At 40.2% G+C, this 23732-nt stretch overlaps 1 protein-coding gene across 1 annotated transcript in view; it reads left to right on the plus strand.

Moving 5' to 3' along the window:
* Slamf1 (signaling lymphocytic activation molecule family member 1) overlaps positions 1 to 23732 on the plus strand; it is a 35017-nt gene that overhangs the window by 5936 nt on the left and 5349 nt on the right. The window contains exons 2-5 of the mRNA XM_013030481.1: positions 3106 to 3441; positions 5767 to 6057; positions 16894 to 16992; positions 20099 to 20172. Of these exons, the coding sequence (XP_012885935.1) occupies positions 3106 to 3441; positions 5767 to 6057; positions 16894 to 16992; positions 20099 to 20172 (800 nt within the window). The remainder of the gene's footprint in view (positions 1 to 3105; positions 3442 to 5766; positions 6058 to 16893; positions 16993 to 20098; positions 20173 to 23732) is intronic.

Below are 23732 nucleotides of genomic sequence, written 5' to 3' on the forward strand. Positions count from 1 at the left end.
TGAAGAGGCTGTCTTTCTTCCATTCTATTTTTTTTAGCTCCCTTATCGAAGATTAGATGGCTGTAGGTCTGTAGGTTCATTTCTAGGTTTTCAATTCTATTCCATTGATGACTACTAATTTTTAAATCCCAGAAAAATCTACATACCTTTATCTACATTCTTATTGTAAGCAAGTTCAAGACCCCATACTTGAACCTGGATAGCTCTCAATTTTCTCTCATTCCTTTACATATATAGAAATTTTGGTTCAGAATTCAAGAAGTAACTGCTAAGTACTGTTTATCCTATCATTTAGGAATGAGGCCATCTGGATAGTTCAAGCATTCCTAAGTATAGTATGTATCTGGATGTATTGATGTAAAATCACCACCAACAACCATAATAACAGTAACATCTCTCATCTCATCAAGCAAATGGGTGAAGACTCTGTTTTAAGGGTTAATATAGTAGTAATATTAAAAAAGAACAAATGCCTAATCACCTTTCTCATTTTCCACAATAATTATGTTCCTTGACCACACTGATCCTATTTTGGTCCAGGGAGACCACCTAGACACAAATTTCTAATATCAGTGGGGTACTTACTGGAATGGGGGGATTTCAGGGCATTTTGGTATCAAGAACATTTTGGCCAGTTTATTCAATTTTCTAAAAGCTCATCTTCACCAGAGCTGAACTGTCTTTTCTAGGTAGACCCATGATTGAGGCATACAGTTTTATTTTACTCTTCTGAATTTCTTATCAACTAGTATCATCTATGTTCTCTGAGTCACATACTCCTGTCATGAACACTGACTTATGATTAAATTCAGTTACTTACATCTTAGGTAAAGCCAAATAAGAGATTTGTCAAATAGGTTTGTCACATTTGTAAGTTAAATAGGTATTGATTAAAATTTTCCTATGTGCCAAATGTTTCATTAGAATCAAGGCCCAGAACAGTACTGGATGAAGTTCTTCTGGAGGGGAATTGGTTCATTCAGGCAGACAACAATAAAATGAACAAATACCATAACATAAGGCAGTGGTAAGAGCACAGTGGTGCTATTTGAGATACATGAACAGAGAAGGCATTTCAGAGACTTAAAAAGCAGAAACCTAAAATCAACCAAGAGAATGAATCAAGCAAGAGAATGCGCTATTGAAGTACCTACCGGGAGAAATGGCATGTGCAAGTGCTGAGACAGGATTGTTTTCTGTAAGTTTACAGAACAGCCAGAAGCTGAGTCTTCGCCAAAGTGCCATGATTGGTGAAGAGAGGGCAGGAAATGGAATTGAAGTGATACCAGGGATGATTTATGAAGAGTCTTTGAAGGTGTATCAGTGAAGGAATGTGAGCATTGTTCTGTGAGTGCTAAAAATCCGAGGAAATTTAACAGCAGTAGAGACACAGAATGGGGCATGGCTTTAAAGGATTACTCTGTGCACTGTACTGGATGCTCAGAGATCAGTTGGAGACAATGGCCATCCTAGGCCTGTGATGGTAGGAATGAAGGAGATCTGAAGTGCTCAAATGTGAACCTTACTTTGAAATTAGAGACAAGAGAATTTTCAGTTAGACTGAACATGTAGTGTGAGGAAGAAATAAGTCAAGAATGTTTCAGTTCATTGGTCTGAGAAATTGGGTGAAATGTGATGTTTGCCAAAGGAACTACAATGGAGAGTTGACAAATTTGAGAGGGCCTTTAAACCTCCGCAAACTGTTCTGTGTAGGCAGTTGAGAGTAAAGTGAAAGGGTTAGCTGGAAGATCTAACTATAAGCATTGCAGAAATAGGTCCAACTATGTGACTGGATGGGTGTAGATAAAGAAGAGAAGAAATTGGAACATTGAGCCCTAGGTATTCCAATCTTTAAAAGTTTGAAAGAGGCAGAAGTTTCCCCAAGGAGATCATGAAGGATAAACCAATGAAAAAAAAGGGAAGTTAGGAAAGTATGGTGTCTATCGACCAAATGCAGACAGTATTGAAGGTAAGGTGTGATGAACCTTGAAAAGTGCTCCTTGAATCTAGTGAAGATATGATGGAGCAACAGGGACTTTGGCAAAGGCAGGTCCAGTGAATGATGGGTAAAAACATGTTTGGAATGGGTATATATAGGAAATATTGGGTCAGGGACAGGCATAGAAAACACTGAAGGGCATATTAAAGGACCTTGTGTAAAGGATGCTTATGCATGTTGATGAAACTAATTCAGATGATCCATACACTGGGAAAGAAGAGGTTATGGAGGCAAGTGGAGAAGGAGGTGATTCTTCTATCAGGGCAGAAACACGGGCCATTCATCAGGTAGGAAGGCTGATTTAGGACCATAATAAAATGCATGTTCTGTTTCTATTTCTTCTATTTTGTTTCACTGAAACAAAATGCAAGCGCAGGAGGGAGAAAAAGCTTCACTGAAACAAAAAGCTAAGGTTGGAGGGAGGAAGGCAAGTTGTGGGTTTTAGCAGGGACGAGGTGTTAAATAATCAGCAGGAGGATCACTTGTAGTGGTTTGAAAAGTTATAAGATTTTGAGTCTTTTTTCTTGTTAATTGACTTAGTTTTTCTTCAAAAAGGGAAATAAAAGAATATGTCATCCTTAGCACTAATAAGTTTCTCAGATGTGTTTAGAGGAGTCCAGTTTGAGCATTAGGCTTACCACCTCCCTGAAATCAATTCCTCAGATTTTGCTGTTTTTCTCATTACCAGACATATTCCTGTATGAAATCAGAATTAACTTCTGTTGTTTGCTGCCCTTCATCCTATAAACCAGACAGTGGCAAGAGCCCCAGCAGATAGATTCTATTCCTAACCTGGCCACTTTATTCATGTGACTTTAGAGAAGCTCTATACCTTGTTTGAGCTCTATGTGTCTTAATTAAACATCTAGTTGGTAGAAACCCAGTGTTCCAGTTAGTCTGCACAGCTCCATTGGGAAATTTTGAGAGTTCTGTTGAGATTTTTGAACTATGGAGGATATGGTAGGGACCCATGGGGCAGTCCTTACAGACCTAGCAACTCCAAAACTAGCTGCAAGAGGAGGAAGAGAGTCAGCCTGCCATTTGTAACCTAACACATGATGCGTTTCCCCCAAATCTCTAATGTAAGGAATTCTCTTCTTCCACAGGTGGAGGTGATATGAACTGCCCAAAGATTCTCCAGCGATTGGGAAGTAACACATTGCTGCCGCTAACACATGAACAGATAAACAAGAGCATGAACAAAAGCATCCGCATCATTGTCACAATGGCAAAATCTCGTGAGAGCAGCACCAAGACGATAATTGTGTCTCTCCACACGTCTAATAGGGACTCTCCTTACCTGGAAGTTGGATATCAGTTTCACCTGGAAAACCTGACCCTGCAGATCCTGAGAAGTAGGAAGGAGAATGAGGGATGGTACTTTATTTCCCTGGAGGAAAATGTGTCAGTCAAGCAGTATTGTGTGGAGCTGAAGCTTTATGGTAATAATGGGGGTTTCTCTACTCCATACAACAAGGCCAAGATGGTCTCTTGCCCAGGAATTCAGTCCTTTCACATCAGCGAATGATATTTGGAACTGGAAGCAACTTGAAAGATCATCCAATCCAAGGAGTACTTAAACTGTGCTTCATGGAAAGGGTCTTTTCCCCTTCAAGTTACTCACTATGGTAGCTGATTCGCTGTAGCTACTCATCCTTTCAAAAGAAAAGTTCAGTTGCTCATGAGCTGAAGGGTATAGAGTCCCAAGAGTCTTCATTTGAAAATGAGATTTTGTTGGGAAAAAAAAAAGAATAGTTTCCTGGTTTTTAAACAGTTTAAACACCACCTAACCTCTCATAGGTGAGAGGAGACTGAAATGCAGAGAGAAGTGATTTGTGTATGCTTCAGCATGCACTTGCTTACTTTCGTGGAGGTAGTATACTACACTGGGGTTTCTGGGCAGAAAGACCTGAAATTCCACCCACACACCACTCAGCAAGCCCGGAAACCTGGCTGAGGATCACACCTACCTGGTGGAAGAACGTTTTTATTTTCTGTCATTTAAACAAAAGCTCCATTTACTGTTACAGCTAGTTAGGTATAGTTCTCAGTTCTTAAACTAGAACCTGCATCCACCCAAGGCCAAGGCCAATACTCTTCTGAGCTTCTTTAACTGCCACCTCTCCTTTAATATCCCCAGCGTCTGTGCCTTGGGCCCAAAGACTCATCTGAATTATCATGTATTCTGGCAACCTTATGGAGCTTTCTTGATTTTTCAAAGTAACTTCCTTATGTATGGGAATAGAGCAGGAAGTCTTATCCCTCAGCATGCCTTTGAAATCCTTAGGTATTTAGAGGAGGGACAGAAATAAGCTCCCTGTCCCTCTCCTGTCATAGCATTCCCATTCCTGCAAATAAGACACACAGAATTCCCACAAACCTCTACTAGTCCCTAGGAGTCTTGATCTCTCCAAGAACAAGGTTGCTATGAATGTGGAAGCCTCACACCATGTGTTTTTCAAAATAATGTGTATGTCATATATTCTATGCTTTTGTTCGTACAAAGGCAGTTGCCTTTGTCACACCTGTCACACTTTCAAAAGTGTGATATGTGCAGCCATGGTTTTCTTCTCAAGTCAAAGAAAGAGACCAGAGTTTGAGTCAGATGGACTGAGGTTCTGATCTCAGTTTGGCCAACTCAGAAGTTGTGTACAACTATGTAAGACATCCCATATCTCTCTGACTTGATTTCTTTATCTATAAAGTGGGAGTAATTATAGCTAGTTATAATTTCTGAGAAAATTAAAAAGATGGCAGGTCCACAAGTCCAGCACTGTGTTTGTCCTACTGAAGTTGTAAATAAACAAGATTGTCCCTTTGGGGTTGGAAGAGTGGTTTAGTTGGTAGAGCATTAGCCAATGAGCAAAAGTGGCAGATATAGAGTTCAAATCCTGGTCTTGGACCTAAACAAAATGAAGACTGCCCCTTTTAACTTGCACATTTCATGACAGTAGAATAGGTAGTAGAATAGGTTGATGGCTATGATTAAAAATATATCTCTAGCCACGCACCCGTGGCTCACGCCTGTAATCCTAGCTTCTCAAGAGGCTGAGATCTGAGGATCCCAGTTCAAAGCCAGCCCAGGCATGAAAGTCCATGAGACTCTTATCTCCAATAAGCCACTAGAAAACCAGAAGTGGCGCTGTGGCTCAAGCAGTAGAGTGCTTGCCTTGAGCTGAAGAGCATAGGGACAGTGCCCAAGCCCAGAGTTCAAGTCCCACGACCAACAACAACAACAACATATATATGTGTGTGTGTGTGTGTGTGTGTGTGTGTGTGTATGTATGTACCTAGATCCTCAAAAGCACTTGTTACACACACACACACACACATACACACACAAACACACCACACACACCACACACACACACACACAAACATGCACACATTGTATATGGAATCCTACCACTGAAAACTCTGGCTTTCGAGTCTTTGAAGTCATACATTAAGCCAATTACAACCCACTTCACTTTGATGGAATAGAGGAGAACTAGAATGACGACACCAGGAAGAGTAAGGGTAGTCCTAACAGTACTGACAGAGGAGAAATAGAAAACAGAATTCTCCTGTGTTCCCTTTCAAGAGGAACCTGAAAAGAGAATAGTGAGAGATGGTATGAAACAACCATTTCCAATTAAAGATAATTCACACTGAGGCCCCTTCAGGAAGGGAAAATGCCATTTGGCTGCATTTTGTTTTGGCAGAAGGTAAGGGTGAATTCCACAGGGCTCTTTTGGTAATGGCTCTCTTTCTCCTCCTCCTGACAGAACAGGTCTCCACTCCAGAAATTAAAGTTCTAAACAGAACCCAGGAGAGTGAGAATGGGACCTGTCGCTTGATGCTAGCCTGCATGGTGGAAAAGGGGGACCATGTGGTTTACAACTGGACTGATGAGGGAGGCACCCACCTGGAGAGTCCCAACAATAATTCCCATTTCCTATACATCACCATTGGCCCCCAACATGCTGACACTATTTACATCTGCAACGCGAGCAACCCTGTCAGCAATGGCATCAAGACCTTCAATCCATCATATTTGTGCAGGTCAGACTCCTCCGGTGAGTATCCTGGTGGCAGATAGAGTGCCACAGCAATGGCTCTATTTCCATAGCCAAGGTCTTCACCTTGGCAACAGCACTTTACATCATCTTTATAATGCAAGAGCCTCTGGTGAGCATTCAATGAGCATGCACTCAGTGATTCTCATGTTGGCCCGAGGAGGTGTTTTGTTTTGTTTTGTTTGTTGGTCCTGGAAGCTGAACTCTGGGCCTGGGCACTGTCCCTCAGCTCTTCAGCTCAAGGCTAGTGCCCTACCACTTGAACCACAGCACCACTTCCAGCTTTTCTCTAATTATGTGGTGCTGAGGAATCCAACCCAGGGCCTCATGCATGCAAGGCAAGCACTCTACCACTGAGCCACCTTCCCAGCTCCTCTGGGAGGTTTTATATGTTCAGTTCAGAACCAAGGGGAAAAATGTAGAGCCAGACCCAGAGGTCAGGTCTCCAAGGTGTGATCTTTCCTCCCTTTCCCTAGCTCCAACCTGCAAGAATGGCTGGGTGGAAGGAGTACAGGCAGCAGGATCTGACTCCCAAGTCTACGTGATGTGAATGGTGAAACAGCTCTACACTACCAATAAGCATTTATTGATCACCTATGCTGTTAGAGACTGGGAGTAGATATGATGTGCAGTCTCTTCTCTTGAGCAATACATGATAAAGATATGAAACATTTTCTAGATAATGAAAAGAGGATATAATGAAGAGCTTCATTTTATAGAATCAATTGTGAATCTCATAACAGGCTCAAGGCCAGAAGAATCAGAGAGGTAAAACTAAGACCTGGAATGTGAAAGTGGAGGAATAAGGACCATTAATTGCGTCTCACTTTGTTGTTGGCAAAGGACTTTGAACTGTGTAATCTCTTTAGATTCTCACAACTTCTTGCCACACAGGTGTTTTCATTAGGCTCATTTTACAGTTGAAGAACTTGGAAGTTCATGCATTGAACTATTGTCCTCAAACTCCTTTAACTTGTAGATGATGGAAGTAGCATGGAAACCTTGATCTTTTCACTAGGATTTTTTCTTTTTCCTCAAAGAAAGCATCATAGTTCTGTTAGAAGAGAAATTTGATTAAGTAAGCCCAATGAGGAACAGGACAGAACACTATCCCCTGCACCAAGGTTCCTGAATCCCTACTCCAGACAGTTCTGAGGACAGAAGGACCAGGCTGCTGAGTCTGTGAGGCATTGCTTAGGCTTCAATATTTTCCTCTTTGTACCCACTGGGAGAAAATAAGTCACTCCATGGAGATTTCTGTCTGCAGTTGACTTGGTGTCAAACCTTTCTTAGATGACTCGGAATGGCAGAGGCAAGAATTTAGCTAGGTTACACCCTCAGCATAATGCCTCCTACAGTTGAAACCTTTGGAGGATTCTCAGATGGGAAAACACACCCTGATGTTAGGCATGTGCCTCAGAGTTCTTCTGTGAATCTAATGCATTGGACTAGATTCCAGTTATTTTATGGCAATGGTCAACCATTTGTCCATTTTCTGAATGCATCTGAATGCTTGCCACAAATCATTTTCAGAGAGGCTAATCTCAATCCAGATGTCTCTCCCTGCCCACAGACATTCAGAAAATGTTAGCAGAATCAAGAAAACAGTGTTACAAAGGAGGAAACATTTCAGAATGGCATCCTAGAAGTTTTAGATGCAATGTTGCCCATTCTAGTTACAAGGATAAATCATCCAATCTCTTAGACACAGTCTCTCGGACACAGGTGCTTATCTATAAATAAGCACATTGTCAGGTCTTGCAATGCTGGGGCTTTAACTCAGGATCTCATGTTTGCTAGTCAGGCATTCTGTGACTTGAGCACTCAGCTCAATAATGGGCAGGCCTTGATTGTGTATTATATGCCAATAATATCACATCTTATTTAATTCTCACAGTCACCAAATAATATACATGTTATTAATATCTCCTATTTTATAGATGAGAAAACAGAGTAATAAAAAGATTAAGTGGAATAAAAACACAGAAAACATGTTATGGAGACCCTGGAATCCTTATAGGCATTAGTAGAAGAGAAAATGTACTTCAAATGCCTCATCATCCATAATGAAAAGGCCGTGTTTCCTTGAGTGGAGGTAGAAGTAGCTGTTGCCCTTGCATAGCCCTCTTTGTTATAGCAACCCAATGAAAGACAAGGCACTGGAATTTTTACTTTGGCCTATCCCCAAAATGGGAGAGATGATTCCTTTTATGCTCGATAAGAATCTAATGTATAACAAAGTCTTGATATGCCATAAAGCTTACACTAAGATACATTGACTCTAGACGTTCTAAGAGAGCACATGAGGATGCCTCACCCATATAACAGTTTGAAGACTAAGCAGACAGTAGTATGAACCACTGCTGGGTTTGTAGTAAACTCTTATAAGTGTGGTCAACAAGAGAAACATGGTGCTATGGGTAGACCTCTGTCAGGACCTCAACCAGTTGGTAAGAGAACTACAGACACCAGGAAGTCATTACCCTCTCTCTAGCCACTGTTTCATCAACAATAAGGGAAAAAAAGAGTGAACTATTATGTTTCCTTCTAGAGGCAATAGTCTGAGATTCAGTTCATGTCTATATCAGCAAGAAATTATTCATTAAGTTTGCCATGGTGTCTTCATTTGCTAGTTTGCCTGTCAAAATAAAAGGCCACAGACCAAATGGCTTAAACTGTTAAAGTTTATTGGAAGCAAGAAGTCCAAGGTCAAGGTATTACACATTTGGATTCCTTCCTTCCTTCCTTCCTTCCTTCCTTCCTTCCTTCCTTCCTTCCTTCCTTCCTTCCTTCCTTCCTTCCTTCCTTCCTTCCTTCCTTCCTTCCTTCCTTCCTTCTTTCTTCCTTCCTTCCTTCCTTCCTTCCTTCCTCCCTCCCTCCCTCCCTCCCTCTCTGTCTCTCTGTCTCTCTGTCTCTCTCTGTCTCTCTGTCTTTTTCTCTCTCTGTCTCTCTGTCTCTGTCTGTCTGTCTGTCTCTCCCCCCCTCCTTTGGCAGTACCAGGGTTTGAACTAAGGGCTAACTAGGTAGGCACTCTACCACTTGAGTTGCTTCCCTAGCCCTTTCTCTTTTCATAACTTTTTTGAAGAGGGTCTTACTTTTTGTCAGTGCAGCTTAGACCAAGATCCTCCTATTGATGCTTCCCTAAGAGCAGAATGACAGGCACATACCACCGTACCCAGCTTTTTACAGGCTGAGATGGAGTGTTCCTAACTTTTTGCCTAGACTGGCCTCTGAATGTGATTATTCCAATCTCAGACTTCCAAGCAGCTAGGATTACAGGCATGTGCCTCCAAGATCAGCTCAGATTTAGAGTCTTCTAAATCTTCTCCTTGGTTTGCCTAGGCCACCTTCTCACCCTTTGCCCATGTGGTCTTTCCTTTCTACATGCACATCCCTGCTGTCTCCTTGTGTGTCCAGATTTCCTCTTCTTAAAAGCACAGCAGTCAGATTAGATTAGGGCTCACACTAATGAGTTCATCTTAACTTAATTATCTCTAAAATGACCTTTTCTCCAAATTCAGCCACATTCTGAATTACTGAGGGTTAGGGTTTCAACATATGAGTTGGGGAGCAGGCACAATTAAATCCATTACAACACCCTGATTAGACTAATTATATAATCTAATTATCTCCATAAAGACCCTTTCTCCAAAGGAAGTCCCATACTAGAACTTTGACATATGGATTCTAAGGGAATACAATTCAACCCATAATACAAGCAGAGATCCTGCCACCTGCCCCACTCCCAGACATGGAGGACTCTGCCACATCCAAACCAGATCACACAAAGCTGTTTGCAGCATGTCCTTCCCACTACACCATATTGCCTAAATCACTGAAAACAGAGAATTACTTTATTTGTATTTGCAAATGAAGCTACTAATTTTCAAGCCACTAAGCTTAGTTTGGCAAGACATTTATTGAGGTGTTAGTATATTTCTAGATTGTGCCAGATGCTGAGTACACATGATCCTTGTTGGTAAGGAAAGCAATAGTTCTATAATTAAATAATTATCCTATATAACATTGTGGTCTGAGTCACAAAACAGAAGCATGTACAAAGTAACAAAGAGCCAGAAATGGACAATACTGTCTCAAGGAATCAGAGTGGGATCATTACAGGGTTTGAAGAATAGAAATTATCCAAGCTGACAAAAGACATTCCACATGAAGGGAAAGGAAGATACAGCCAGGGCTTATTCTGTATTATCCTGGTGGGTGATAAGAACAAATAGAGGTTTAAATAGAAAAGTAGTTCCCTCTGTTTTACATTTCAAAGAGAAAATTCAGTGCTATAGAGAATAAACTGGGGAAGGGTAGGGAGGAGGCAGAAGACAAAGAAACTACCTATGAGAAGTAATGACTACAGTAATCCATCAAGAGATGATTTGATCTGAGTCAAAGCAGCAACTGTTACCTTAACAAAGACTTATTTCATTCTCTGTAGAAAGGGAAATCTTAGCCTTGCAATGGAGTGGTGGGATCTGAGGGTTTACTAGAGGTTCCTAGCTAATAAATTAGGGTATCAAAAGGTTTGGCTGTCAGTGCCAGGACTCAGTAAGACTAAACCACTCAGGAGTATATGTGTATTATGAAATATATATATAATGGCATTTTCCCAAGCTTTCAGTCGTATATTTATCCTTGCTCCCACAGGTATTTCCATGTCTTATTGTAAGATCTCTTTAATGTCTATCATAATGAAGCATTTACTCCAAAAAGTCTCAATTCTTGGGTGCCACAAAAGTCTCTATCTAGGTCATGTGAAGCATGTTGATATAGCCCAATGGTAGACAGTGTGTGACCCACTGTTGTCCTTAATCACTATGTTTTAAAATAGTCATATTTGTGCTAAGAGAGTTGATATAAAACCGTAAATTATCCAAGTGCCCGGGAAGCTCCTCTTGAAAGGGTAGCCATTTTTAGGAAATTAGAAAAATACTGGCTCAACAAGTCTACCCTGGCTCAATGGAAGAAAAAGCTGGTACTTTCCAGAGGGTCCCTCTGTCTAACAAGAACATGTCCCCAAACGGTCAGTCACCTACAAGTTCCATGTCCATAGTAAGTTCCTTCCTGTACTCTTTCCAATTTTGTAATGGTTGCCAGTGGTTGGACAGTGGCTAGAAGCTAGGCACATTTGTGGGCTTTAGAATCTTCTCATATGGCCATACTTGCCACAAGGAAAGCTGAGAAGTATAGTTCTTAGCTGAGGAGCCCTGTGACTTGGTAAAATTCTTTCTTACCAAGAAAGAATGGGAGAAATGGCCCCTGGGGACACAACTAGTTTTCTCTGCAATTCAATCTGGTTAGGAAAGGCAGGTTTGTCCTGAAGCTGAAGATTCCACAAAAATGTTCACTAGGATGGTCCCAGTCCTGACATTAATATGTCATTTGTAAGTGTCCTTTCCTACCCTCCAGTTCTGAGTGGAAACTGCCACCAAAGAGTAGGTGTCTCTTGTAGCTTGTTAGTGTCTTCAAGGAGCTGTGCTCCACGCAGCAATGTTACAAACCACATGAAAGGCAGGAAAGAGATCCGGTATTCTCAGACCGTTACAGGAGCACTTCAGTGTCTCTTGGGGTCAGTAACATTTGTTTCTTGGATTCTTTTTCATTTTCTTTTTTATCTTCCTTTAAAAAAAAAACTTGACTTTTAAAATGGGGGTTAGGGATTTGAGAAGAGAGTGAAAGAAGCTGTTTTTGTTTCTATGACAACAGTATTTCAGAGACAAAAAAATAAAGAGGAGGAGGGAAGCATGTGACATTTTCCTTGGAGGTATGGCTATGTGCCAAGTTCTCTTGATTAAACCGCAAGCAACAGTGCAGAGAATGAGAGGGTAGAGACATCATAACTGGTACAGAAGTTCTCAGCCAGTCTGCTCAGCTGCCTCTAAGAGATTCCAGAAAAAGAAGCCCATAACTTTTGGTTCAAGAGCATTCAGGTAGTATTTCTTTGTGAATAGAGGGTTTTTATGGATCCTAAAAATAACTCTTATCTAAATTCTGAGATTCACAGTACTGACAGGCTTCACTACATAACTGAACAAAAAAAGAGGGAGAACTGGAGCTTCCGGTTTGAAAATGGGAGCACAGGTGTTGTATTGAGGGCGCAGATACACACTTTCCTTCTGGCTCCACTTTGTTGTTACTAAGCATATACTAAGTAGGTCATTACTCTTTCCCTTCAACTGATGCCTTGGGGTATTGAGAAGGTGACCCTGGATCCCTTCTGAGACCTTCTTGTATTTAGCATTGTTAATTTTTAACAAAAGAGTTATAACAGATTTTTCCCAGACCCATTCTTAGGACCTTAAATTTAATTCAAGTTCAGTTAGTCAAATACATGGAATGTCTTCCTGTCCTACATTAGTGTATATGGAACAAAGATACAAAAAGGAACAAGGCATGGAGTTCCCTTTATAGAACTTCACTCCAAGTATGACTTTTCTACTTTATAAGATGGAAAAACATTGTCATATTGAAGAGACTTCTACTAAAATACCTTTTTGAAAACAAACTAATTATTTAGAGTAGTACTTGAATCAATACTGGAAGGCAGAAAATGAGACTCCAGATGAAGATTGGATGGCTCTGTATGAGAAAGGAGGAGATGTTTCTGATACAGAAATAAGAAGAGAAGCCAAGCAAGGTGGTACATTCTTAGAATCTCTACAATTGGGAGCTTGACACAGGAGGATCCCAAGTTCAAGACTATCCTGAACCACATAGTGAGTACCAGGCCAATCTGAGCAACAGAGGGAGGCCTTGTCTCAAAATAAAAAACAAAGAAACCCAAGAAGACAAGATAAAACAGAGTAAGAAAAGAAATACAAAGCGGGGAGAGCTTATCAGATGGTAAAGGCTGCCTGGCTCACGAGTTGACCCCTTGCCACCCTTAAGATCTTCAGTAGAAGATCAAAACCCACAAATCCTGAGCAGAGGATTTTTGTTTGTTATGGAAACCAATGAGGAGATGGAACCTTGTACCCATGGCAGTGTAGAGAAGAGATATGGTAATGAAGATGCAAAGACTTAGAGGACCCTGAAGGCACTATTTCCAGAAGTTACAGAATTCATGAGAGCCTTGACTTCTAACAAACTAGAAAAGCACCAGCTTGCTCACGTGTATCTGAATGCCTGAGGACACTAAATCCCTAACATTTAACTCCCATTTAAATACTCAAATTAGAAAATAGTACCAAATGGATGAACAGTATAGAAATACTTGGATCTGATATACAGAGAGGAAGACTAAGTTATAAGCAAAGAATTGGATAAGATATTACTATCGCACATCTAGACATCAGTGAAGAAACACCTTTTGTATTTTGGTGCTTCCAATCAACTAACAAGAATTTACCAAGTACTGAGAATGCTACAAAAGAGTACTGGGTAAGAGATGGTTTGGGATCTTCAAGAACTTAGCAACTGTTTGGAGCAATTGAGGAAGATGACATTTATTTACCACATCATAATTCTAGATATTGTTGTGAACACTTTTTTGTTTGCCTTGGTTCATCAGAGCAAGTCTGTGAATGGAATATTGTTATGCTCATTTTACAGATGAGAAAACGGGCTTCAGAAGGTATGATAGTTCTCTGAGGCACATAACAATTAAATGATATACTCAGTATTTTACTGTCTTTATTCCAAATACCAGCAGTTAACATGGTCTCCATGGCATCTGGGCATTGGTGGCTCACACCTGTAAGTTTAGTTCCATGGAAGGCTGAGAACAGGAAGATCATTGTTCAATGCCAGCCTAGGCAGAGAAGTTTACTAGACACCCCCAACACATAACTGGGTGTGGTTGTGCACATCTGTTAGCCTAGCTTCATAACAGTCTAAGATTGGAAGGATAGTGGTCGCACACTAATCCTGGGCAGAAAAGTCCACAAGACTGGAGACTCTATCTCAATGGAAGAAACTGTGCATAGTTGCAAGTACCTATGATCACAGCTATAATGGCAAACCTAAAATAGGTGGATGAGGATTCCTCCTGGGCATCCTATCTCAAGAAATAAATGCATTAAAAGGGGCTGGAGATACAAGCTAGCAGCAGAGTTGTTTACGTCACAAGTCCAAGATTCTTTAGTTCAAACCCTAGTACTAACAAAAGAAAATTGGCAAAGGCAATGCTTAAAAACACAGGTTCTAAGATAAACTGCATCAATCACAGTTGCTTTAGGAGAAGTAAGAGCTAGGAAGGAAGAGCAGTCTGAGCGTCAAAGTTGGAGGCATGGTGGATAGCTGAATGCATTGGGAAGGAGAGTACTGGATGGAGCACCTTTGAATGGAGGATGGTAGGGATGTATTAACTACCTCAAGTGACTTTGACTCCAGGAGCCTGCCACTTCCCCTAATGTGGACCCAATGTGGTCCTTATCTCCAGAGATAAAATACAAACAACAAAGATCTTTGCCACTGCCACTTCCTAGAACTTTAGGTATATGCATCCCAGCTTCAGTTTCCTCCATATAAAATTGAGTAAGTACTATAAGTCCTTTAAGGATTTTATAAGCCTATGGTTCTATAACTTAAATTCCCCAATAGATCTACATTGATATCCAAAGATCTGGAGAAAAGTTAAGAGTTGCTTAGATATTCTTCAGCTGGGCTGTCTGTCTCTCAGACCTGAATGAACTGACAGAAGCTGGTTGTTTATGTCATAGTACCAGGGTAGAAGATGAATTTTTTCTGCTACAGGCTTGCCATGTATTACTTTCCAGTTTTAGAACAGCCACCTTGTTTTTCTGTTTTTATTATTTTTTAATCACAAATGAAATTTGGGGAAAATACCTTTTAAAATTCATGGCAATGGTTGAGATGTTTGCTCTCAAATTAACTGCTATTTTAGATGTTCCTAAATTAAGGATTAGAGGTGTATAGCTCAAGTGGTAGAGCACTTGAGTTCAATCCCCTACCATACCCCTTTACGAAAAAGAAGCACCCAAAATAAATACAATAAAAAAAGAGGAAATGATTTCAAAATAGTCCTTTTGTTGGATCAGTTCAATGGCTGATGAAATAAGCTGAGGCTGCTAGTTCTGCTCCTCAGCTTAGCATTGGAAGGCTTCTTTATGGCTCTGTGGCAGTTGATAAACTGTGAACCCATGAGATTCTGTCTCCCTTTCTCTCTCTTTTGGTCACACACATATCCCTGTGTATACAGAGGATCCTCTCTAGCCACCATAAGTCATTCCAAATGAGCAGCTCACAGGCACTCCAGCTGTGGCAGCAATTCAGAATACTGTCATGCTCCATCCTAACTCAGAGGCCACCTTATAACCCTCAGCTTATCTCTGTTTGCTTTTGGAACTGTTTAGGTTGAACTTGAATTCTCAGGCTTCTGCTTCTCCTCCTAGGTGCTGGAATTATAAGCATAAACTACCACATCCATCTCCCTTGGCTTTTTTGATCAAGATTATATGACTGTTAAAGATTGTACTTGGCAGTGTTAAAACATGCTTAATTTATGGAAGAGAATCACTGGTCAAAGTCAGCTCAGTGAGTTCCTTACAATGACTTAATGCATGAAAAGTCTAGAAAGAAAAAGAATCTTCTCAAACTCAGAAGCAAACTTCTGGGTAGCCATTAGGCTGGAGGCCCTCTTAGACCTTAATGGGAGGCCTTTTACCAATTCAATGAGTTTCCACTCCATAGTTTAGTTACTTCTATGAATATTTGTATTGTGCCTGTAATTACTCTGTTCCTTTGTTCCTACTTATTCCTTATTTTCAATTTCTTCCCCAACAAATCCCTCACAGTATAACCACAAGCAAGCTTTCCTCCAAAAAACATCCTCACAAGCTAGACTAACACATTAAAGTTAATATCTGATGCTTCACTACTTAGAAGATTACTACTGTTAGAACCTTGGTGCTTCAGGATTTTTCTTAGCATTCTGCCATGTTTCTCCTCAGCTCAAGCTCTAGTTCTTACAGTTCTCCAACCTTACTTCCTTACCTATAAAACAGGAGAATGGGAGTATCTGTCTCATAGGTTGTGAGGATTAAGTACACTGATGTACTATGTACTAGTATATCAATACTTTATGTGCCCTGTGTTGATGCACTACCAAAATGTCTGGCCTATTTTAAGCACTCAGTAATTAACTGTCTCTATCTTATTGAGTTATATGTCTTGTTTATTGTATAAGCAGGGCTCATTCACTACTTCTTACAGTGTTGTCTTTGTTTAAAAAGATTTGGTAAATGAGCTAAAGGAGAGCAAGTTACATATGTTGGTTTTCTGATTTTGAGCTTGGGTAGTTTTAAATAGGACACTGATTTAGAGGAACTACATGCTTCTGTTTCCGTTCAGGTCTGGTAGATTCAACATAATTATTTACATGGAAGGATGATAATAGCACTATTATGCTTATTTTGAAAAAGAAAAGCAGAATGCTTCCTCCCAGTGTCTCATGAGAATGGCGTGGAGATATCAGGACAGCATGTGGAAACCCCATGTTCATTTTATTCAAAATAGATTGAGGACATGCTTAGAAGTTAAAAATAGAAGAAGCCAGAGAGATTGGATTTAGAAGAGAAAAAATTATATTTAATTTTAGGTATTTTTATGTATTAGCTGAAGTGATAATAAAGCATTTTTAATAGAAAAGAAACCTTTATGGAAGTTAGAAGTATGAACACCAAACACAGTGAGCCACGTTAGGATTGGAAAACAAAAGATAGAAATGTTCAGTGGTCTAAATCTGATCTCCAAAATGGCACAGATGAGTATTTCCCTGGGAAGATGGTGGAGAAGCAGAAGTGCTTCTGGGTAGACTGTTTTTAAACTCCCAGTACTGCTGAGATTGACCTTTGACTTTCTTTTCAGAATCAAGACAATGGACACTGTCTGCTGGACTGTTCTTAGGGGGCTTTGTGGGTTTCATCACAATTCTTATCATGGTTATCCAACTTTTAAGGAGAAGAGGTAGGTATCTGACAATAACAACTTTTTACTAGATTCCCTGTGGCAAAGCAAAGGAGTTCATCCGCAAGTTCAGGCTTGGTCTCACCATTTTACCTTTCTGCTTGGGGCCACCTTTGAAAAATACTAAATAACTCTATCCTGACTCCTTGCCCAACTAAATGTAATGCAACCTATCTTCCTCCCTTATGCCGGGATAAGGGAAAAGAGAAAAGAGCCACAAGTGTCTAACGTAGGACACATTATGCAGAATATGTCAACTCAGCACTGCAGTAGTGCTATACAGGATGCTTAGGAAGGAGACTTCAGAGAATTCTTGCATCTTCTACAAAAAGTCTCCCAGGATAAATGGAAACCAGTAAGGCTTGGTGATTCCCCTGTAGTTTAAGTGGTAAAAGGAAGTATCTCCTCACCTCTCCTTCCAATTGTCCTATGATTCAATATCTCAGGGCAGTGAACCCTCTCAGCCACGTTAACTATAATCTACCCACCATGGAGTCAGAATGTCCTGGACATTCTGGATATTAAGACCAGGACAGTGGCTCTGGTTGACCTCCTCGGGATAAGGATAAAACTTGCTATACCTAGCACAAAGCCTGGGGCTGATCTTATTCTCAAGTAGACCAATGTTATCAACATACAATCTTCTTAGAAAAGACCTTACCTCAGCATTCTGATGTTGGTTTTACTTATATAAGAACATTTACATCACAGCATAGATGCCGACTCTTATCTCATTCTTTCCATCTAAGAGTTCACCGAGCAGGAGTTGGGAGGGGTAGGTGATTCAGATAGAAAGTCTGTTGAGCTAAAGTGGTGAGAGGCAGTCTACCAGGTATGGGTGTGGGGCTCCCACACTGAGCTTCTATTATAAGAAAACAGTGAGATACTAAAGGTGAGAAAACCCTGCACCACATTAGCCTCATTGGCCACAGTGCTGGGATTCTAACCTTGTTCTTTCCTCTGCTACATTCTGCTTAGTACAAGGCTCATCCCTATCACACTTCCCTCCATCCTCATCTGCCATCAGCATTTATTACCGCAAACCTGGGGCATACATCTATATTTAAGTGCTATCCAATCCACTGAGATGATCTAATTTGCCTAGCACCTAGTAGCTAATGATGGCTAAAATAAGATACCCTAATATTAAGACCAAGGTTTTCTTTCTTCATGAGATCCTACGAGCTTGCTGACTTTGAGAGGGTTCAGTTGGCCTCCAAAAACCTGTTCGTGCACTAAAGAAAATAGACAAGATTATCTTGATGGAGTGGTCTTGCTGAGCCAGCCTTACTATTTAATCTCACTGACCATTTAGGACTGTACACCCAATTTAAATTGCATCTTGAGCTGACCTGCAAGATCAAATCAAGGTCCTTCGAGACTGGAGTCTGTTATTCATACCCCAATAGTGCCTAGCAGAGTGCTGGGCAGGCATGTCTAACTGTTGCAAACACTCATGAACTGGAACTGAAAGGGTATATTTCACAGAACTACCATGCAGCCCTCTATCTCCAACCACTTTTGTGTCTATGTACACACACATACACACACACACACACACACACGCATGCACACACACACACACACACATATGCACGTGCACTTACACACGCATACAGCATGTCATGTCCATACCCACTCAGAGAAATCACACATCTTTAGAATTCTTTAATTACTCCAGTGGCTGTTCATCATCTCCTCCCTAAGATTCATACCCTCATACAACACATTCCACCATGCTTGCTACCCACACACTAGGCCTTTCCTTTCCAAGTATAAGTATATTTCTTTTCAGTGTTATTTCTTCAAAGATATGCTCCCATCTTTATAAGTAGAATTTAATTGTGTTAAAATACATTTACCTTAAAGCCTGTAATTTCCATTGCCTCTGCCTAGACTTTGCAATAAGTCCCTGGAAGTCCTCCATGCTTCTGACTGTTTATTTTCCCTGTTGCATAATGTTTGAAAAGAATGCCATGCAATGTGAGAAAGATCAAATATTGTGAGAAAGATCAAATATATCTACTGCATAAACATGAAAAATTCCTTGAACACCTTTAGATGAAAAGATTAAATTATAGGGGAATGTATATAAAATACATTTTTGTTAACAAAAAAAAATCTATGTAAGTATAGCAACTAGAGCCAGATAGGGGTAACTATTGACTTAACACATTAAATAATGTTGCATCAGTCATAGTGTCAGTGTTGTGTTGTCCCCTATCTGTGGCTCGTGACTATGTTAAGAGTATTTAGATATGGAACCTTCCATTATTTCAGAAATACTGTATTGCACAGAGCTGGTCTAAAAAAACATGTTTCAGAGTGGTTACTTCTGAGAGTGAAATTGAGCTGGATACATTTTATCTTATGCTTTTTGTACATTTTTAGTTTTGCAATGGGAATGAATTACTCTTGAGATTAAAAAAAGAAAACTTTAAAAATTGGCTAAGAATTAAAACGTTTTGCAACTTATGCATTTACAAAGACCTTAGGCCCTAAACAAAATTTTAGATGGTGAGCAATAAAATAGATTACACTTTTATTTTCTAACTAGTCCCAAATACATCACCGACAATCCTAAGATCACATGTGGATCATTCCTCCTACCCAGAGAGAGAGAGAGAGAGAGAGAGAGAAATCAAGAGATGGGCTCTCTGAAGGAAGCAACCTGCTTCCAGCTACAAAATACAAATGATCTATCCCTGGCCTCCAAGAACCCAGAATCCTCCTACAAGACCCAATATGCACATAAAACAATCGATTAAAATAAGTAGCACACCAATGAGAATAGGACCCAACACATACTGGGCATTTATAATGTGCTAAGTGTGGTCTTAAACAGCTTAAAAGTAACATCTCATAATTAGCACAATGCCCTGTGAGAGGGTATTTCAGTTCCATTTGACAGGTAGGGTGATAGGCCTGGAGAGAGCAAATAAAATTAACCTCAATGTGCAGGGGGCTTGGGACTCAGTGCTTTGCTCCTGTGGTGGTCTTGAGGAAGGTTAGGCATGCAATGGAGGGATGAAGACTTGACAGATCTGAGAAGGGGGATTATGTGGGAGATCAGAAGGAGGTAACCACTATGGTTTCTTTCCCCCAGGTAAAGCGAATCATTATCAATCACCAATTAAGGAAGAAACTCTTACTATCTATGCCCAAGTCCAGCAACCAGGTGTAAGTTCTATGCTTTCTTTTGGACAGATGTACCGTGTTTCCACAGGATTCCATGTTCCTTGCATGTCTGACATTCATGGTTCTACATGGGCTCTAGAGCAGATGAGATTAGGGAAGCAGGAATCAAGAACAAGAACTCTCCTAAAGGTCACAAAACCAGTGTCACGGGGGACTGTTGATTATTTGAAATAATGGGAAATATTTGGGTAATCTTCTGGACAACTATTTTTTCAATAAAAAAAAGAATAAAGAGGAAGCTATAAACACATGACATCTGATGCTTTCCACCTCTGGCATTCTAGGAGTTTAAGGTCCCATGTTATTTAATTCCCTTCTCTAGGGAATTTGAGGAGAGGGGAAAGATGCAGAAAAGCTGTTGTGTGTTATGTGCAAAGTGCAAAGAAGACAAAGGAAGGAGGATCTTGAATTCTGGCTAGAGGATGATTGAGATGGAAGATGCATGTACACTGGAGATGGAAGAAAGCAAAGCTGTGGTAGCATGACCCTTAGACTAGGAAGAGAGTGATGGAGGCCAGGTTCATGCCTATAACCCCAGCTACTTAGGAGGTAGTGACTGATCATCCTAGTTGCTCCCATCTCCTCCACCCCCCGCCAAAAAAGAAAGAAACTAGAGACCTTCATCTCAATAAACAAGTTATATATAGTGGTTCATAACTGTAATCTCACCTATACAGGATTGCAGCCTGAGGCCAAGCCTACGCAAAAAGCACGAGGACCTATCTAAATTAAAAAAAAAAAAAGCTAAGGATGTACCTCAAATAGTAGCAAGCATACAGTCCTGAATTTAAAACTTCAACACCAATACCAAGCAAAAACCAAAAGAGAGAAACTTGAAAGATAATGGCTCTGAGGAGCAGAGAATCTAGAAATAAGAAATGGGGTGAGGGAAAGCAGGCTGAAAGCATTGAGGCTAGATATGGAGACCTTGTGGTCTGTTGGACATGAAGTTTTTTGGTGATTTCCAGGTCACAATCTGCCCATTTGAGATATGGAGAGAGGCATGTTCTTGAGAACAGGATATGGAGGTGGTGACAGCTTTGATTAGTACTTTGGATAAATGCTTCAGATGACAAAAAATTCATTTCCAAGATTGATTTTTAGACCAAGTTCTCGTTTCTGCTAACTCCTATCCTGGTAGTGAGACCATGTTCCAAAAAACCCTAACCAAAATATATGATGGGAATGTTAGAGCTAATAATGACATCCTTGTAAAGTTCCAAACAGAAGGAAAACTTTTCATATCTTACCATTGCATGTGATGTTTTTACTGAAGCTTCTTTTGTAGTGACATTTTTGCTACATTAAAAATATTTTCAAGTATCTGAGACTGTGAGATTATTGTAGACCACTGTGCACTCTTGTGGAAGTCAATAGCAACCAACATAAATGACAAACACAAATGCAGGACTGCTACTTCCCAGTGATAATTACACATTTAAATAGCAACAAAGATTATGTCTCTGTTTGCCTATACAACAAAGATTATGTCACTGTTTGCCTATACAATATTTTCTTATTCTATAACATTCCTTGCAAAATGAGAACCAAAAATTAATTAAATAAAAATCAGAAAATAATAATAATACTATATTGTCAGGGGCTAGGAATGTAGCTCATTGGTTCATTCTTCTAACACAGATAGCAAGCTAAGGAGACCCCGGAGATTAATTCTAATACTGCAGGAAGAAAAACACATCATCTTCTATTCCTGGTTTGTTAGACATTTTATCATGCATTGGCATTGAAGTTTATTAACACTCTCTGCGATTGTCAAGACCATCTTCTGGCTGCTGTTTCTCATCTGTTGGCTGCTATAGAGAAACTATATTGATTTGCAAAGTCAGACCTACTTGCTATTCCTAGAATAAAATCAATTTTCTCTGGTCCTTTAAAATATGATATTTGTTATTACATAATTTATTATATTTTTATGGTACTATTGAATTCAGGGCCTGGGCCAGGTCCCTTAGCTTTTATCCTTAAGATTAGAGTTCAAGCATTTGAACCAGAGCCCCATTTCTGGTTTTTTGTTGGTTAATTGGACATAAGAGTCTCATGGACTTTCCTGTCCAGGCTGGCTTCAAACCAAGATCCTCATATCTCAGTCTCCTGAGTAGCTGGGATACACAGGTAGGCCACCAGCATTCCAGAGTCTGTGAGGTTTTGTTATCAAGATTATGCTAAACTCATACGGTGGGGTGTTTGTTATATTCTAGGAATGCCATCACAAACACTATAAACTTGATGGCTTAAAACAACAGAAATTTGTTCTCTACCCATTCTGCAGGCCAGAAGTGCAACATCAAAGTGATCTTTACCTTTTGATTTTATTTTATTTCTCAGTATTGGAATTTGAACTCAGGTCCTTGCACTTGTTAGCATGTCCCCAGTCTCTCTTTGCCTCTTTCAGCAGCTCATGGCTGCTTGGCAGCCATTTTTGGCATCTCTTGGTTTATGACCACATGCTGTAATATCTACCTTGGTTTCTATACAACTTCCCTGTCAATGCCTCTGTATCTTCTCCTTTATCCATCTCTAAGAAGAAGGACAGGGTGACCTCATTGTGAAGCGCTTGCCATAATTACATTTGCAAAGACTTTCACTCCAAATGAAGACACATTTTGAGACTAGGTGGATATATCTTTTGGTCACCACGATTTGACCCATTACCACATCTATTTTCTTTTCTTTCTTTCTTTTTTTTGGGGGGGGGGGTCCGGTCGTGGGCCTGAACTCTGGGCCTGGGCGCTGTCCCTCAGCTCTTCAGCTCAAGGCTAGCACTCTACCACTCGAGCCACAGCACCACTTCCGGCTTTTTCCTTATGTGGTGCTGAGGAATTGAACCCAGGGCCTCGAGCATGCAAGGGAAGTGCTCTACCACTGAGCCACCTTCCCAGCCCTACCACATCTATTTTCTTTCTATAATTCTCTGGAAATGTTGGATAGAAGTGATCAATATTATTTCTCTTCTTACAAATTTGGAAGAGCTTATTGCTAAAGGACTTCAAACTGGCATTTCTTTGGTGGAGATTTGTTGGTGGTGATGGTAGTGGTGGTCGTAGGGCTTGAACTTAATTGCCTGAGCACTGTCCATGAGCTATTTTGCTCAAGGCTAATACTTTACCACTTGGAGCCACAGCTCCACTTCCAGTTTTTGTGTGGTCAATTGGAGATAAGAGTCTCATGGGGACTTTTTTGCATAGGCTGGCTTTGAACTGTAATTCCTCAGGTCTCAGCCTCTTGTATAGCTAGGAGTAACAGGAATGAGCCACTAGTGCCCAGCAAGAATTTTTTAAACTATATATTTATTATTCCATCTTACGTTCTATTATATTAGCAATTTAAGAACTCTCTCCTGTTCTTGACTGGCTATCCTAGAAATTATAAAATGCATTCCTCACATATTAGTATTTTCTCCTTTAGTACTGTATATTCCACTATACTGTATTCCCTTTATTCTACATATTCCACTTACATTGCAGTGTAACTCACCTTCATATATGTATGTTATGATGTTATTATTTTAATTTATGTATAAA

This window comes from Dipodomys ordii, unplaced genomic scaffold, assembly GCF_000151885.1.
Source record: "Dipodomys ordii isolate 6190 unplaced genomic scaffold, Dord_2.0 Scaffold131, whole genome shotgun sequence".
NCBI classification, from domain to species: domain Eukaryota; kingdom Metazoa; phylum Chordata; class Mammalia; order Rodentia; family Heteromyidae; genus Dipodomys; species Dipodomys ordii.